Genomic DNA, 17,168 nt, shown 5'->3' with positions numbered 1-17,168 from the left:
TGTAAAAATATCTATACTGTGGGACCATTTAATTATGGTGGGCTAAAGAAAAAGCAAAAGAATCTCATGTTTAGAGTAAAGAACCCATTTCTAGGTGTAATTGTGTTACTAACCTCTATCTATTCAGTTTCTGTTTCAATTTCTTAGCTGCTGAAAATATTGACATATACCAGCTTCATAAAGCACTACAAAATCCTTATAGAAGCTCTGCAGGAAAGTGTTCTTCTGCAGACAACTTACAGATTTCATGTAATTGAATAATTTTTTGTATGTGCATTCTGCAATATTAGATTTTACAAGTAAGACACTGTACATTAATTGATATGAAAATTATTTACACACTTCTTGTTAAAAAAATCTGTAAAATTAATATTTGCTTAAAACTCCTTAGACCTTTGCCTTTGAATTTAATAGTTGGGCTGTAATAAGTTTAACTGAGCAATCAAAAAATGCAATAAGAGTTTATGGACTGTTTTATAAAAAAAAAAAAAAAAAATCCCTGCAGTACAAAGCACAGAACAGATCTTTAACTCTTTGTTGCTATAAGCAAGCCAGTTTATTGCCACAGCACACCATATCAGTTATAAGTAATATAATCAATTAATATTTTTGCATCACAAGAGCTCCTGAGTCTCAGTCAGGTTCATTCTGTAACTGAAAACATAGACACAGATGAAGGAGTTAGTTCCTATTCCACAGCTAATAGGCAGTCAGTGTGCAAGTGGCATAGCCTAGGGCATAGAATAACAGCAGATGATGCACTGACAGATTTTCCCAGAAATGTATGAAAGGTAACATTCAGCCATCCATCCATGATTCTTCAGTAGGAAAGAGAGGTATAGACAGATATGAATATCTCCTGAAGTTTGAAGAACTGCTACAGAATCACCACCTTTAGGGCAAGTCCCTATGAAAGGCAAATTGGGAGAGAGACTTCAGGTGCCAAACCCTCTTCTACCCTCCTGCATAGGCTTACAAGAAACTACATGTCCCATCCCAAAGCAATTTGAGATGGCTGACTTAAAGGTGTCACTAGTTCTGGCCAGAAACACATTCTTTAGAGTCATCAGGGTAGAGAAGTGTAGCTAAAGGTAGTGATGGCGAATTTTGCCATATATATTAGTGAGAACATCCTTTGCACGGAGGATGGATGAAGGTTTCAGTTCGTTTTCCTAGTATTGAGAACACCACAGAAATTGCTATTATAGAAAATACATGATGGACTGCTTATTTGCTGAAATATAGCTTATCAGCTCCTAAGCTTATCAGGAGCTAAATTGCTTACCTAGGTTTGATATTCTACTTCGGTATATATTGCAGAGAAACTTAGTTTTTTAAATTCTGTTTCAAAAAGAGAGTGCATAAAAAGCTGGTGATCTGAAAATTTAACATTGCACTTCTTAGTGAATTCTTTCTTGTAAACCTACACTTCCTTGCTCAGAAGGTGATAGAAAAAGCTTTGATTCCTTTCCTTGGGGCCTCCTACCCTTCCTACGTCATTTCTTTTTTAGAAGTCGTATTTATTTTTATGCTCCATATCCAAGCATAAATACTGTTCAATAACTGTATACCTTGAAATGCCTTTAAATCTTAACATGACTACTCATCAATTTTTCTTATTTTTTATACAACTTTCTCAGTCCCAAATTAAGTATTGTTTCCAGGAAATAATTGTGTGTAATGCTACTAGTCAGTTAGCTAATCATTGTAAGTCCTGAAAATAGTTCTCTTTCAATAGATCATTTGCAATTAGCTATAAAATTGAACTTTTTTTAGCTATCATTCAGAGTTGGTATTAAAAGATTTAGGAAGAAAATTTAATAATGCTTTTAAACATGATAGTGCAAGTATATAGAAAAATACTTACATGAAAGGAACAGAAGCAAGGTATATTCTGTTGGCCAAGGTATTCATTGCTATAATATTATAAACCAGTTAGTTAAAAAATAAATAAATCACTGTGGGGACAGAGAAGAGGTAATCAAGTTTTGGGTGTTTTCTAACAGAGGTGGGTGCATGCGAGAGGAGTGGAGTTATGCCCTCATTTAGAATCAAACCAAGCTGTGCTGCAGTATTTACAGAGCCCAGCAGATTTATCTACAAGTATATCAGCTCAGAAAAGTTTAATGTAATTTAAAATTCATTAACAGAATTTACACACATAAATTCAGATTTGCATATGAATTCTGAAGGGACTGACTTCTATGGACAGCACACAAGACTACTCTGATTCCTTAAAACTGATCATGTAAGGAGCCTCTCAGAAGTTATGGAAAATAGCTTTTTCCTGGAAGTGAGAGAAATTGCAAAGCATGCCTACACACTTCCTTGCTACACAAAAGAAACAGCAGGGCTGGCGAGATCTGTGCAGAGTTCAATGTTGTTTGCAATAAATGGGAAACCTGTCATCTCTACTCAGCCAGCGTATTTAACATGTAATTCATTTTAGCATGTATTGATGCAACTTTGCTGTATAAAAGAAAGGTAAGGCAAAATTACTACGTAGCTGAAGTCTGTCAGCAAAGTGCATACTGTCTTTCAAATTCTTGCTTCTGCTTTTTTTTAAGCTTTGTGTTTTCACTTTGTTTGCATAAATGTATACATAGAGAAAAAAAGGTGTGAGTTTTCTGTACCATGGCAATTTCACAAACTCGTACTGCGCTAAAAGTCGTTTCCACTAATATTGGCTTTGTCTCCAGAACCTCTAAGTACAAAGTTTTGTTGTGGCTTTGTGATCACAGTAAATATGCACATTAATTTAATATACATTTTGAAATGAGGAGTGATACATATATATAAGCTTCATATTTAGACAAAAGTGGAAAGAAAATATATCAACCCTCAAACTTTCCATTATCCTTCGGTAGTCTACATCTGAAAATGACTTGCAACTCAGCAGCCATGGGAGGCCTTTGTCTTTCATAGGAATAAATATTAGAATATAGATATTCTTTGCAGGTAATATCATAAACATTCCTACACTAGTACTTTAAATACTGTAAAGTGACACCATACTGCCAAAACAGACCTGTTATTTGTGTTTAAAAACAAACAAAGGTGTAACTTTTTTTTTCCTGAAAAAGATCCTTTAAAAGAAAAAAAAAAATAGTTTTATGAAAGGGACAGCCTATCTGTTTCAAATAGCCTTATTTTTGTTAACCTACAATTCAGGTCTTGCAGTTCTTACTCAGGAATTGTGCTTGCAAGATCGGTTCTCCAGTTTCAATAACTTTATTTTGACTATCTTGATCCTGACTGCGTTTAACTGTGCTTCTACATCCTAATTATTGTTTTGTGCTTTGGAGACAACTCCACAAGTGTATAACAGGAAGGAAATCAGGTTTTTCTTTTGCTGTCTGCATGCCAACGCATGGCTAATAAAAAGGAAGAGGAAATGAGTAACACATATAAATGGGGAAGTTTTCCCTCTGAACTACATAAAGATACTCTGATGTGCTTATAATTTTGCCTGTGACTACACAGTGCTGAAAGTGTACCTTGAATTATTTCCACGGGTCTTGTAAGTTTTACCATGTAGGTGAAGAGATGACTTTTGTTCCTCCAAGCTATCTTCCATGTTAGGTATCTATATAGCCTTTTCTACTGTAGAGTGTGAACCCCTCACATCTGCCCATGTGGTGCAGCAGGGGGATTCCTGTTCTGAGGCTGAGGAGAGGAGGTACAGAACAAATCAGATCCAGATGCCGAGAAGTGCTTCAGTGCCCATCAGAGGAATCCATAGCATACAGTAATAAAAGAACGAAAGGAGGATTTTCCACATGCTCCATACGTGCACACACGCATTTCTCTATTTCTGAAGTACATATTAAGATATATTATTTGCTCACTGAACTGAGCAGAGAACTCAACTGGCCACAGAAAGGCTTTTATTTTACGCCACTGATATTCCATTAATTTCAATAGTGTCACAGGCTGCTGAAAACCAGCATTCACTGTCAATAATGAGATGGACCCTCATTTTGCTGCCCCTCCAAACAGTCCTTTTACAAAATGTATTAGATTCAACTTCAAATGTTTGAGACAAACCTACATTTCCAAAGCTTTTCTACCTAGGGACATTCAGGAAAATTAATGCATTCCAATTAACAAAAGACGCAACTTTGAAGAAATTAGTTATGCTGCTTTAAAGCCTTATGTGATTGCAGAGTTAGAGTAGTGTTCATTTGATTTAGGTTGCTTTGAAAGTAAACTAATCTGTATTGAAATGGCTTTAATTGGATTTATCCATTTCTAGAGTTTATTTGGACTAATTTTCCTCACTGCATCCTATAAAGTCTGAAGTCACCTTTTTAGATGTGGAAATCTTTCTGTCTCTGAAATCAGTGGATAAATAGGGTAATGTAACTGAGAACTAACTGCGTCTATCATAATGTTTCACCACTTCACCCTTCTTGTAGTGACTGATCTGGAGTTAAATATACGTCATGTGGAACCTGGATGTACTCACTAAACATGTTCTGTGTTGCAGGTGGTTCAAGAAGTCCAGAAGAAAGGACTCTTAAGACGACCAATAGATTTAATGTTAGCTGCATACCTCATTCTAGCAACGGGGTTTTGCATATTTAGGGGCATGGTAAGTTGAAGATATTTTAATATTCTGGCCTCTAATTTTCAGTCAAACTTTTAAATTTGAAATCGTCTGTGTGAAAAAGTATGTACATTTTGGTTAAGGGAAATCTTGTGACTTTCAGAGTTAGAATAGGCCTTAGATATAAAAAGGACAAATTGATTATTTATGATAATTAGTGGTGCTTTGCTTCTCCATTTTGCCCTGTGTAAAGTATGTTTTTCAAAAGGAGGTGCAGAATCACAAGAGTAAATAGCATCCCAAGTGCAGATGAAAACTCTTTTCATTGGCCTGGTGTTACATTTATGGCCAAGAACATGGATACAAACCAACTAAATTAAATCTGTATTCATGTTTTTCTAAACAGAGACGCATAGTTAAAATTTTATAGGAAACCAAGTTAATTTACACTGCATGAGATAGAGGAGAACATTTCCACCTGAAAAAAAAAAATTATCCACATTACCTGAACAACACATGTTGTTTCTACTTACCAAGAGCTAATTTTTTAAAAATGTTTGCTTTTTAAGCATAGCTGATTGAATTAAAATTTCGCAGGGAATGAATCAGTACTGAAAATGCTTGAAGTAGATAAATCCAGTAGTAGGTAAATCTAGTCCTGTCAGGTCTAAAGCATTTTCTGTCTTAAGCGGAAGGGAAGTTGTATATAATTCAGTGAACAGAGCTCAATTGTTTAGGTGTCTTAGACAAATGCCTACTTGCTTGATTTCTAGATCTGATTCTGTCTAGAATAATTCAAGAGGGGACAATAAGTACCCAAGCAACATTTTATTTACCTAGCACAGATTGTTCTTTTGTAGTTCTGTTGCTCACATTACTCTGTCATCTTCTGCTGTTTCTCTGAAAACTTGCCTCTCAAAAATATTTTTTTTCTTCTAACTTGTCACAGACTGCTTTATTTCTTATAGATCATGCTATTTCAGAGCACCACTGATGCAGGTTAATCAGCTGTTTTACCTGTAATTTCACTGTGGGAAATGTTAATCTCATGCTCTAACATCTGACTTGGTTCTGCAATCCCACTTCTTCATTTCTCAGAGGAATTTTTTTGTTGATTTTGAGAGTGTGGTCATTTCCTTACATATTTCCTTTACCAAACAGGAACGGCTTACTGGCCTTACTTACACATACAGAGATCAATTGAACATCTCTGTGTAAGCTGCAGTAACCATGATTTTGTGAAAAAGGTAATAAGACGTAATCCATTATAGTCTACTCGGACCTGCTTCTTGGATGCTCATGTTGGAAAAGAACAGGGAGGAATATCTACTGTTTGTAAATCTTTGCATTTCTTCTCGAAGTCACACAAAAAAATACACATGAAATTAAGTTGTGCAAAACTTACTGTTCAGTCCTGTAACTTAGGCATTAACGATGCCTTGCCATAAAACACTTATAGTGACAGCTGTTGACACAGATTGCTAACTCATTTTAGAATAGTATTTTTTGTAGTAGTTTTAAGGGCTACTATGAAGAGGAACTACTTTTGCAACTGGGTCTCTCTTCATGTTTATTGGGAATTTTGTTCTTTCTATAGGAATGTAAAATCCAATAATCTCTCTCTTGCTACTCTCTTAAAAATTATTATTATTTTGAGTAACACCTGTCTCTCTGCATTGCTCTCCACTGCTACCTTGCCACAATGCAACTCTTTTGTTGGACTACATTCATAGCTTACTATCCTAAAATTGGGTGCTTAGCCTGAAGTTTCCACTGTTCGAGCAATTTTCCATTGGAAAGTTCATTTGCTGGGATCAAAGTCTGTTTATCAGAGCAAATCAATAGCAATTATACTTTTACTACAGCATAGCCAACTGACTGAATTCTTTTCCAGTCAAAATCTTTAAAACAGGCTGTCAGCATTTCCTTGCAAACTTTCTGAGCAGGAGCTGAGAGGAGGCTGCATTTCAGCTTTTTAACAGGTGATCAAATGGATCACTGTTGCAATAGACTTTGAGCAAGCGTCCAGGGTAGCAGTGCTGCAGACCACTAGTGAATCTTTAGGCTGGTAACAGGTGTCAGGTTAGCTCGTTTTAGAACAAATTCTTTGTTCACAGGAAGTTTTAAAAATTCTTCTTAGATTGCTCTGGATTGCCCTGCTGAACTCTGCCGGCTATATATTCAACTTCATGAGCCTTATATAAAAGATCCTGCTGCCTATCCTAAGCTTCAGGTAAAGCACTGACTGTGGAGCATAGAGTGTTAAGAAGTGATTTGTTGACTGGAACAAAGATGAAGCCATGGGTTTCACAGATGGCAAGATCAATAAGGGAAGTATTTGTTCATGGCAAGTTAAATGGTATTTCATATTTTCTACTACAGCCATTACAGGGTACCAAATCTTCACTGTGATAAACTTAGATTCAAATCAGTTACCTAGAGTTACACATCCTAATTACTCAGGCTTCTTTTAATATAGTCCATGAAACAGATCTGCATGCTTTTTATGATCATTCCCCTTCCTTAGAAGGGCAAAGTAGACTTTCAGTCTGGAATAATGGAGCAAAAAGGGGTGTAGTAGGACTAGGTTCCTTAAGCTCATGTTACGCATCTGTGACTAGTGACACACTCCTTGAAACATGACACTTTTTACAAACCCTATTTACACAAGCATTGCAGAGGAGGGAATGTTGTGCTTTAGTTTTGTATTATTTGCAAGGTTCCCATTCTTTTGCAACCTTGGCTGCTGCATGGGGTCAGGGCCTGAAGCAGTAAGAGGATTCACAGGTGAGGCAATGAGCAGAAAACAAGTATCTCTGCCGGACCTATTCTTTCTGGGAAAGGGGTGGCTTGGGTGTCTCTCATACCTCCCAGCTGAAAGTGCAATGGAGCTTGAGAAATGGACACCCACGTTGTGTTGGACACCGAATTAGGTCAAGCCATGCTTATTGGCATGGTCTCAAGATGGCAAGGGGTAGGAAAACACGTCCTGGGATGAAGTGGATTTGGAGGGGGCAAAGAAAAAACAGCCATCAATATTAGTGGAGGCCTTAGGGTAGCTGGATTCAGTCAACAGCATCCGGGTATGAGACTCTTTTCTCAAAGAAGTTATAGCTGCAAAAAGGCCAGGGAATCATTGCTGCCAGGAGTGTAGTTTTGAATAGTCTCAACTCCTCAGTCAGCAGCTGGCTAATTTTGAAATGCATCTCCCTCACACTGCAAAGCAACTAATATTTCTGTTTAAAATGCAGATGCTGGCATACATGTTCTACTCTGTGCCATACTATGTGATTGCTCTGTATGGCCTACTGGTGCCTGGTTGCTCCTGGATGCCTGATATAACCCTTATACATGCTGGAGGACTAGCTCAGGTATTTCTTTGTAAAATGTTCGCTCTTGAATTACAAGTTCATAAGTAGAGACCTATGGAATAAATAAGGGGCCCAGGGCTTGATCTTCCCATGCAGTTTTTATGCCATTCTAACTCAGATCACCTTTTGTATTTGTAAAAAACTAATTTAAGGAAGTGGAGAATCAAACCTATTACATGTCTCTAATGGCTGCATTCTTGCTTTAGTAGACTTCTCTCCTTCTGCGGAATCTTTTTATTGGGCTCATTTAAACCTTATTAAGCACCATGCACTCTTTAGCTGAGACCGTGAAGGAAGCCTGTCTTAAAGCTGTAACAGTCAACCATGTAAAAAAAAACAAACCCCAAACACAACAAAACAGTACAATACATTGTTTCCATAATGTGTGTTGGCCAGCTAGGTAGTTTGAAAAATATAAATGGAACAAGTATCTAGTAGTCACACAAAACGGACAACATCAGTTGATGATGTCGATATAACACTGGGAACCTCTTGGGCCACAAACCACAGTAATACTAAGACATGCCTGTATTGCCAAAGGCAGACCAATGATCATATTTATTAATTTACTCTGTTCTGATTCTCTGAAATAAACAATTGTAGTTAATTACTAGATGGTGCTGATGCTTATAAGTAGACAGACCAAAAGAAAAAAATTCAACAGGAGCTAGTAAATGACTTCTTATGACACACGGATGAGCATTAAACAGTTGAGACAGAGTGACAATTGATTTGTACTGCATGTAGGAAATGAAATGTGCTCTGAGCATCCGGACAATGCAAAAAATATGCACATAATCCTGCAACAATAATGAGAACATAGGGATGTCGCAATAAGTGTAATTCAAGTACTACTATTAGACAAACACAGACCAACACTTTGTTCCTCAGGCCTGAGATAACAATCAGGGATACAAACTATGATCCAGCTAAATTGCCCAGTAAGGATGGGGGGAGTGACATTTTATTTTCTGTTTGTGAGCAATTATCACAGAGAATATGACTTTTTTTTCTAAAGAGTTCATAGAGAATCTTGAATTACTAAATTATATCAAAACAGAATCTGGCAAGCATATTAATGAGGAGGTTTAGGTGCTCAAAAGGTATCATAAATATTATACAACTCTGCGTGGCCCAAATCTAATCTAAAAAAAGCACAAGCTAGCTAAAGTAGGCAACCCAGTGTCAGGAACCTCTCTCTACTGACAGATTACTCGGGTTTCATGAATTCCCCAGACAGTCAGGAAAGAAACCGCTCCTTCAAAGATTATTTAGCACAAGGAAAAGCAAACCAGAACTCAGTGTGCTGCCTATCACAATCTTGCAAACTTACCAAAAACAACAGCCTCCCAGATTGGAGGCAATTTTTGTTTGGTTGATTTGGTTTGCTGGGGCTTGCTTTGGTTTTGGTGGGTTTTTTGGTTTGGTTTTTTTTTTTTTTTTCTTCTTTTAAATGTTTCCCATAACAAACAGTCACTTTTTTTTTTTTGTAATGGCACTTTGTACCTTTTAGCTGTACAATTAATACAAGCAAGATTTTGTTGCTGAAGTCTAAAACCCCTCTGTTGTCCCTGGTGGTTTGTCTTCAGGATAATGCTGATTTACACATTAGACAAGGAGAAGAAAAGCTACTGGTAACCCAAAGCTAACACTCAAAACTTCCCATTTTACTCTTTAAAGCTTGTCCTAGGCACAAGCAAAAACCGTGGGCTGACAAAAACTGATTAAGAGAACTGTATGTTGCTGCACACTCCCCACATTTTATCCTGATTCAAAAAACATTTCTTTAAGTTTGGGAGGTTTGTTTTTTTTTTGTAGTTTTTAGTTTAGTGCACTGCAGAATGAACTTCAGTCATCCCACAGCTGAACATAATTTAATTGATTTGGCTTGGTGAGCAACCTGGGATGAAAAACATGTGTGACAATGAATTGAGGACTCCTATATTATTTTGGTTTTGGGCACAAAACACATTTCCAGGTTTGTCTACTGTTTTCTCAAATTAAAACATTGTAACTGATAATTAAAACATATGTAGTTACTGAAACACATTTTGCTTTCTATTATGCACAAAGGTCCAATAAAGGTAAGTATCTAACAATGGAAACAGTGGGCATTGCTCTCTTGGAATGAACACTGCTCCTACAGATAAGGAATGTGGAGGTTTTAATTACTTTTATTTCTATCATTATGAAGTACGTCCTTTTTACAAAAACAAGTCTCAAAATACCATGTGATGCGTCTAAACTAAGAACCTCTAAAAGTGCCTAGCCTTTCACACACAAAGAGAAATATTTACTGCGTTTCAGACTTACATGTAGCGCTCAGCTTGAATTATTCTGTTACTAACATTCAAACTCCAAAACCAGGTTGTGACCCTTATTGGACTTTCTGAAGCTTCAGGAAGAACTCTTTAAATGTCACACGACTAAAGTACCAGGAGCTTTGATTATACAAAAGCCTTTGATGGATTGGAATAGCCTTTGATTTTGATTAAATTGCTATCTCCCTGTGCAAGTGAGCCATATGAGAAGGGATGAAGAGCCATAGCCCTGCTATCCAAAACCATTCTGTCTCACCAACTCTCCATAGCCTACTTTCCTATTCTCTCAGATGTAGAAAGTTTTTCTCTACTCCTTCATCTGTTTTCCTTAATCCTGCAATTTTTGTGGCTACTTTCTGCAGTGTCTCTTGTCTACAAGAGAACTGAAACCCAAGGAACATATTTTTCTAGGTTACTTTCTCCCCACTCATATTTGATAGCTTTCCTTAGGCTCATAAGACCTGGTCCAAATCACTCCAAAATAAGTTACAGTCTTTGCCTGATTTTAGTCAGTTTTAGAGAAAAGGCACACAGTGAAGAAGGACTCCTAACCTTTTTCCAGGCCCTTCTCTGTCCCTGGCTGGAGGGCTTTCTTGACTGCAGGGTAAGAAATATTTGAAGTATTGCCTATGATTAGGCTACAGGCAAAAAATATTGTAAAAAATCCAAACCCAAACTAATTCATAAAGACAAGAAGCTTAATGAGTAGCAGGCATACACCAATTGCAGTTGTCAATTTGAGCAGTGCCATGTCCAGTACCAGGCAGCTTCCAATTGCTGTGGGACAGCCTGATCAGCAGGCTGGCCGAGGCTTCGAGCTTAACAAAGGCTGTATGTTAAACAGATAAGGCTACCTTAGAAGTTCACCTACAGCATCTCATTTATTTGATTTCTCAGCCAAGGTTTAGGGGTTTGATCCTCAAAATTCTCCACTTAGAGTGGGTTCAATAACAGAAAGCACCAAGGAATGGCTTATTCACTGAGGGGACCTGATCCCAGTGAGGTAACACAACAGACTCAAGGTTGCTCTCACTCACTGCAGTGCCAGCCTATTGCACAACAGGCACAGAGATCTGCAGTAACTAACAGCTCTTGCTGCTTAAAATCATGATTTTGGTGCAAGTCTGCCTGCTACTTGAAAGAAGAGCAGGACTGGGCTACTGGTGAGTGAGAGATTTGCTTTTAAGATACACCCCCTGCCCCAAGGGAGAAAAAAAAAAAAAGAGGGGGGCTGGGGGGGTGGAGCAGAAGCAGAGAACAGTCATGGAAAGGAAACACGAGATTAAAGACATAACAGTTTCCACAGAGGGAAATCAAATTAAAGAAAAAAAAAGTGACTTTAACAGACCTAAATATCCTCCCTGGTAATGAAAGGAAAGAGCAATGTGTTATATCGAAAAACAAGTCTACTAAACAGTAATTTTATTATATGGTACATCATTAGCTAGTAAAAATCTTCATGGGCTACAAATAGAACAAACTGTTTCTGCTGTTTCTTTTTATAATGCTCAAAGCTTACTAATGTGCCACAACTCTTCTAAGAAACAAGACCACATAATAAGGCTTAGATCTTCAAAGGCATCTAGGAGGCTGTGGGAGTTCTGGGTCTCTCAGAAGCAGCCCCTTACAGCTCTTTCTGACAAGGCTTACTATGAACTTATTATGAATTTACTATCAACTTACTATGATGCACAGCTGGCCACTCTTGGAGACAGGCAGGCCTTGCAACCCTCCACAGAGAAGTACATAGCTTAGCATCTTGTTCACCCCAGAAGAGGCTCTAAAATGCTAGCAGGAGGCTGTTATTGTGTCCAGGTAAATATCAGACAGACCCAAACCTCCTACCTGAAGCCTGATGGTGGCTGGCTATCTGCTTGGGAAACAGCTACCTCATATAACAAGAGGACTTTGCTGCTGAGCACTAATGCTCTGGCTGCCTGGGCTGAGATGGCTTCCAAGGCAAGGAAAGGTAGCAGGGTTCTGAGCAAGGCCACCCAGGTGCCGAAGGCAGTTCCTGCCTGAGACGGGTGAGAACAAACGGGCTGTAAGAGACAGACTGAATTATGAGGCCAATATAAAAAGGCTGCTGATAGCATGCCCCTGAACATCTGTTTACTGTGTAATAGCTATTTACAGAAACATGCTAAGTGGCACTCTGCTGAAGTGTGTTTGTATTTGATTTGATTACTCCGTTTCCTGACTCAGGTTTGCTAGATCAGCTCTCCCTATTCAGTGGAGGTGGTTAGAATCACCTGAAAACCAATTTCCTTTTCAGTTTTGATGTATGGTCTCAGCCTAACCTTTTGCTAGAGGGGTGTGTGTATTAGAACACCTGCACTGTATTACACTTTATACTTTGCTAACTGTGAATGGAACTGTGTTCTTTGTGAGTCCAAAATAACTCCTGCTGCAGCCAGAACAGAGGACGTGATTTGGCCAGAGTGTACTCCTCTGCGTTACTAAAATCCTGGTGTCCCTTTCTCCTGCTCTGCTTAAGATCAAATTGATGTTCTTCTCAGATCTCCTCCACTGCTAAGAATAAAAAAAAAAATTGGACACACAATAGTTGATGTGAACGAGCCGTGGCTTGAAATAGCAGGTAACAGATGGAGACAAAAGACAGTGACTATCCTGACGCTTCTATCTTTAAATGTTTGTTTATGCTAAAAATACGCTTCAGCTCAGCAAGCTTGTCTTTGCATATAACCTTCACTGTAAACTTAACCTATACTTCAGAACTGCCCTGAGCCCAAAAGCCAAATATTGCAGACATTTTCTGAAGTCACCAGGAGTTCTGGGATCAGAATCTGGAAGACTGAGTTTAAGATTCAAAAAAACCCCCAAACCAGAACTAACATAGCTTCCAGAATTTCACTTTCTAACTTTATTCAGAGTGAGTGACTGTCTGTCTGCTTCCCGTTGACGCCAAACACCACATTCCTAGGTAGGTGTGTGCAAGTCCTACCCCCACTACTGGGCTGAGGCTTAGGAGTGCAGATGTCTACAGTGATGGACACTTCAGCAGCCATTTGCCTGGGGAAGGATTGTGGACCCTGTTGCATGAATAATCACCTATAAGCCAAGGGTGAAATCCTATACCTGATATAAAGATGAGTGCCACCATGTGCATAAAATAAACCTCCTACTGTGCCACTGATGGTTCCATTTATGCCTCTTATACCAAGATATTAATGACCTTAGTTTAGACTGTATTATTATACCACTGTGCAAAAGTATGATGGATAACTCTGGAATAAAAGGGCTGGCTTGGAAAATGTCACTGGAGATGCATACTTGCATGCAGATTATGCTGTCTTTCCAAAATATACATCAACTTTACCTTTTTTTAATATATACGTTATATACACACCACAGGCTCAATTTTCCCATATTGGTGCTTCTCTTCATGCTCGAACTCCTTACATCTACAGAGTCCCTGAAGAAGCAAAACAGTTTTTCCTGATATTGAACGTAATGTATGGGATTCTTCCCCAGCTGTTGGCTTACAGGTGTGTCAACAAGCCAGAGTTTTTTATGAAAACAAAACAAGAAGAAAAAACAGAGTAGCACAACTGTTTTCAGCTCCTCTTTTTGGCTATGTATATTATTGGGTTGGGATGTAACTGAACTGCTCAGATAGAACCCAAATGAAGCGTGTAAGATGTGTAAAATTGCACAATTGTGTAAAGTTGCACGGTCTGTTTTGTTTATCCTACTCAAAAAGGGAAAATAAAGATGACTGCCTTCAATACCACTTCTCAACATTTTGACTTTGCGCTGTAGTGGAGTTGCTAGTTCACATAGCTATTTTTAAGTAAGCTGCTTTGACAGTTTTAGAAATACTGCATGAAGTTAAATAATAATAATGATGTCAGTATTCAGCCTCCACACACTGAAGAATATCAGTGCTAGCAATCCCTATACAGAGCTACCGTAGAATGTGAAGGTCAACATTTTAAAGTGTGAAAAATTAACATACATAACTCTGTCACATGCACGGGTTTTATTTGTCAAAAAGTATGTCTCGTGGGTCAGCCTTGTTAAAAATCCCAAGAAATCTTTTCAGAAGCAATCAACTCTTATGGTAAGACTCCATATATGATAAGCGAATCATAGAGTTTTGTTAATTCTTTTAAGGATTCACTTCTGCAAGGACTGCTCACCTGCTTGAAGTTAAGCATGTGCTTACTAGTACTTCTGAACTGGGCACGGAGGGCTCATTACCTTGAACAATCAGGCCTTACACCATAGCATGCATTTTCAGGCAGGAGGGTTTTTTGGCCGTGTTCTCTGCAGCTAATTTTGCTAATGCTCTTGGGTCATAAACAAGTAGCAGCAAATACAGCGACCTTGGTTTGTGTAGTTTATGTTTCTGTTTGCCATTACAACTGTTTCTATGCCTTCTATGTGTATTTATACTAAAAGCAGTACACTTAGTGCCCTTCTCACAGATAAAATTAGCTGATACATTTTAACTGGAAACACTTTATTTTGGGATGTTGATGTTTGGGTGTTTTGATTTAGAGAATTTTAAATTTCTTTTTAAACCTAATCAGTAACAAGAAAGCATCAGCTCATGCGCATGCGTGTTGCACCCTGCACAAGGGGACTTTCAGAGCAGCAAGAAATTCATGCTTTAACACTCTCCCATTGAACACTGAGGTGTAGTTCACAGCAGTGCTCAGAAGAGAGAACCCACCGTTTTATACCTCCAGCCAAAGGGGCAGGTCGAAAATAACCACAACACATCTCAGTCAATGCTTCTTGCAAAAAGGAACTTGGCAATAATTTCCTCCAGCACCCAGCCTCCCTGGTGTGGGCTCCTTCCATGTACACTAGAACTGGGGAGAGCTCCATCCCAGTGCATCCTCCCAAGAAAACCAACCCAGAGCTGGTGGGCTGTAATAGGACATGCTGGCTCGCAAACAGGTATTTGAGCCTCCGATGTTACTTCTAATGTTTTTAAAGAAACTTTGAATACATTCAAGGTGAATTTAATAACCTCCTGTTATCCAGAAAAGGCAAAGTACAGAAAAAATAAAGATCTCACCTGCACTTGTATCTATTATGGTCAACTCATGTTAACAGAATGTTTTGCTTTAATACTTGACTTACATTAATACCTCACATTATTACACGTATGAAGCCAAATATGACGCTAACTTAGTTGCTTACAACCTCAAACCTTACTCCCAATACACATTCCAATAAATTTATTCTGTAAAAACAATACATTTTTTTGTTTTCTTTTTGTTTTGTTTTTTTTTTTGTTGTGTTTTTTTTTAGTTTTTTACAGTAAACTCATCAACTACAAACCTTGAATACGCAAAAGATGTTCCAAGGACAAGCATAACAGGGATTGATAAAACCAGACTAAATATGTTTTCACAATAAAAGCTGGCATAAAAATAAATAAAAATCTCTATTATCACAATAGCAACAATAATGTACACAGAATAATGGATTTGGAATGCTTACTTACTAGTCTAGTTCTATTTCCAAAAGGAAAAAAAAAAGCCAGAATGACAGCATCCTTTTTTAAGCCTTTCATTATTTAAAATTGATGTTTTCTTTTGGTTTCCCATAGGGTTCTATATCACAGTAAGCTTAAAAATGGAAAGCATCCAAATGAATGATTTCAAATTGTGTTGGCATTGGAAAAAATCCTTGTATTAATCTAAAGAAACACAAAAAGACTTTCACTAACTCCACATATAGGAACTAAGTCAGATAGTGTACATTACATCATGATTTTGAGAAGTATTAAGAGTATAACTAGCTAGGTACTTCTAATAAGGAAAGGTATTTTATTACATTATTGAACTTGGCGGTGATCTCAACTGAAGAAGAATTTTTCTTTTATGTTGTAAACTGATCAAAAATCAAGAAAGTATGGATATAGGGAAATTTAAAATTATGTTTGTACGTGGAAGATATTGTAGTATTGTATGGAGGGGACTCATTTCTAAGATTTACTTGTTTTTAAAAAAATGCTGATTTAGAATGATATAATTTGGAGTTACACCTTTTCTTTCTAGAAAAGGAATCTAAAACATGTTCAAATATGCAGTATCTTCATAAACCTCAGCCACTGGTAAAGGGCAACTTCATGCAACCAAATAATATGAAAATCAAAAAGTAACCCTTAGAAAAAAGGGTAAAATGTCATTTCTGCAAACACAACAGATAGGAATGTGAATAATGTGCATACAAACTGGGATGCTGTTGATGATACTAATGAACAGATGTGGTGACTCATATCAAATCCAAGAATATTAGACAACCAAACATGTAACCTTCTTGTGTTTTCCCTTAATATTCAGCAGTCATTATGTTGGTTAAGTCTGAAAGAGAGAGAGAAAAAAATATCACATTTAATGTAAGAAAAAGCATGCTATAACAAACTTGATATAATTAATGCCTTATTCCCACACTTCAAAGTCACAGGCACAAGTAACCACCTGGTCTGTTTGAACAGGATTTTTTTTCTAGAGAAAACTGCTTACGTTAAATCAGCTAAACATGCCACTACAAAATATTAAAGAACACAGTTTAAAAGTAAATATTCAGGGCTTTATTCAAAATAAGCAGCTCCAGTCATGTATGTGGTTTTTTTTTTGTTTTCCCCAATCACTTAGTTATGAATTTTGTAGTATACTTCACAGACAACCAAATTTTGCAGTTTTCCTCTACACTAAATCACCGATACGCTTCATGCAAAAGCTCAGGCACTGCTGTATTCCTGAACACCTTGCGATGAGAACACCCTTTCATTCAAACAATGAACACTCAGCAGGCATGAAGAAAGATAAACACTTTTCATAGCTAATGTATCTGAATGTTGCTTCTGAAAAGGAAACAGTTTGGCTTGGAGTTCACTGTAAGGTGATGACAGAAAAGGAAGAAACTCCCACTTCATGACTGAGT

The 17,168-nt window shown here is 37.6% G+C and overlaps 2 protein-coding genes across 10 annotated transcripts in view; one reads left to right on the top strand and one right to left on the bottom strand.

Moving 5' to 3' along the window:
* Positions 1-17,168, top strand: part of TM6SF1 (transmembrane 6 superfamily member 1) — a 47,695-nt gene that overhangs the window by 7,740 nt on the left and 22,787 nt on the right. For 2 of the 9 annotated variants that reach the window (XM_052808139.1, XM_052808136.1), the window contains 3 exons: positions 4,490-4,594; positions 6,690-6,782; positions 7,801-7,920. In XM_052808139.1, the coding sequence (XP_052664099.1) occupies positions 4,490-4,594; positions 6,690-6,782; positions 7,801-7,920 (318 nt within the window). Of the gene's footprint in view, positions 1-4,489; positions 4,595-6,689; positions 6,783-7,800; positions 7,921-13,185; positions 13,517-13,616; positions 13,991-17,168 lie in introns of those variants that run through there. The other 7 variants (XM_052808138.1, XM_052808143.1, XM_052808142.1 and 4 more) reach the window with 7 other exon arrangements.
* Positions 14,230-17,168, bottom strand: part of HDGFL3 (HDGF like 3) — a 40,104-nt gene continuing 37,165 nt past the window's right edge. The window contains exon 6 of the mRNA XM_052808147.1: positions 14,230-16,585. Coding sequence (XP_052664107.1) covers positions 16,580-16,585 — 6 coding nt within the window. The 3' untranslated portion in view covers positions 14,230-16,579. The remainder of the gene's footprint in view (positions 16,586-17,168) is intronic.

The sequence above is a fragment of the Harpia harpyja genome, chromosome 14 (genome assembly GCF_026419915.1).
Source record: "Harpia harpyja isolate bHarHar1 chromosome 14, bHarHar1 primary haplotype, whole genome shotgun sequence".
In the NCBI taxonomy this organism is placed as follows: domain Eukaryota; kingdom Metazoa; phylum Chordata; class Aves; order Accipitriformes; family Accipitridae; genus Harpia; species Harpia harpyja.
The sequence above is the reverse complement of the archived record's forward strand: the minus strand, read 5'-3'. Positions and strand labels throughout refer to the sequence as shown.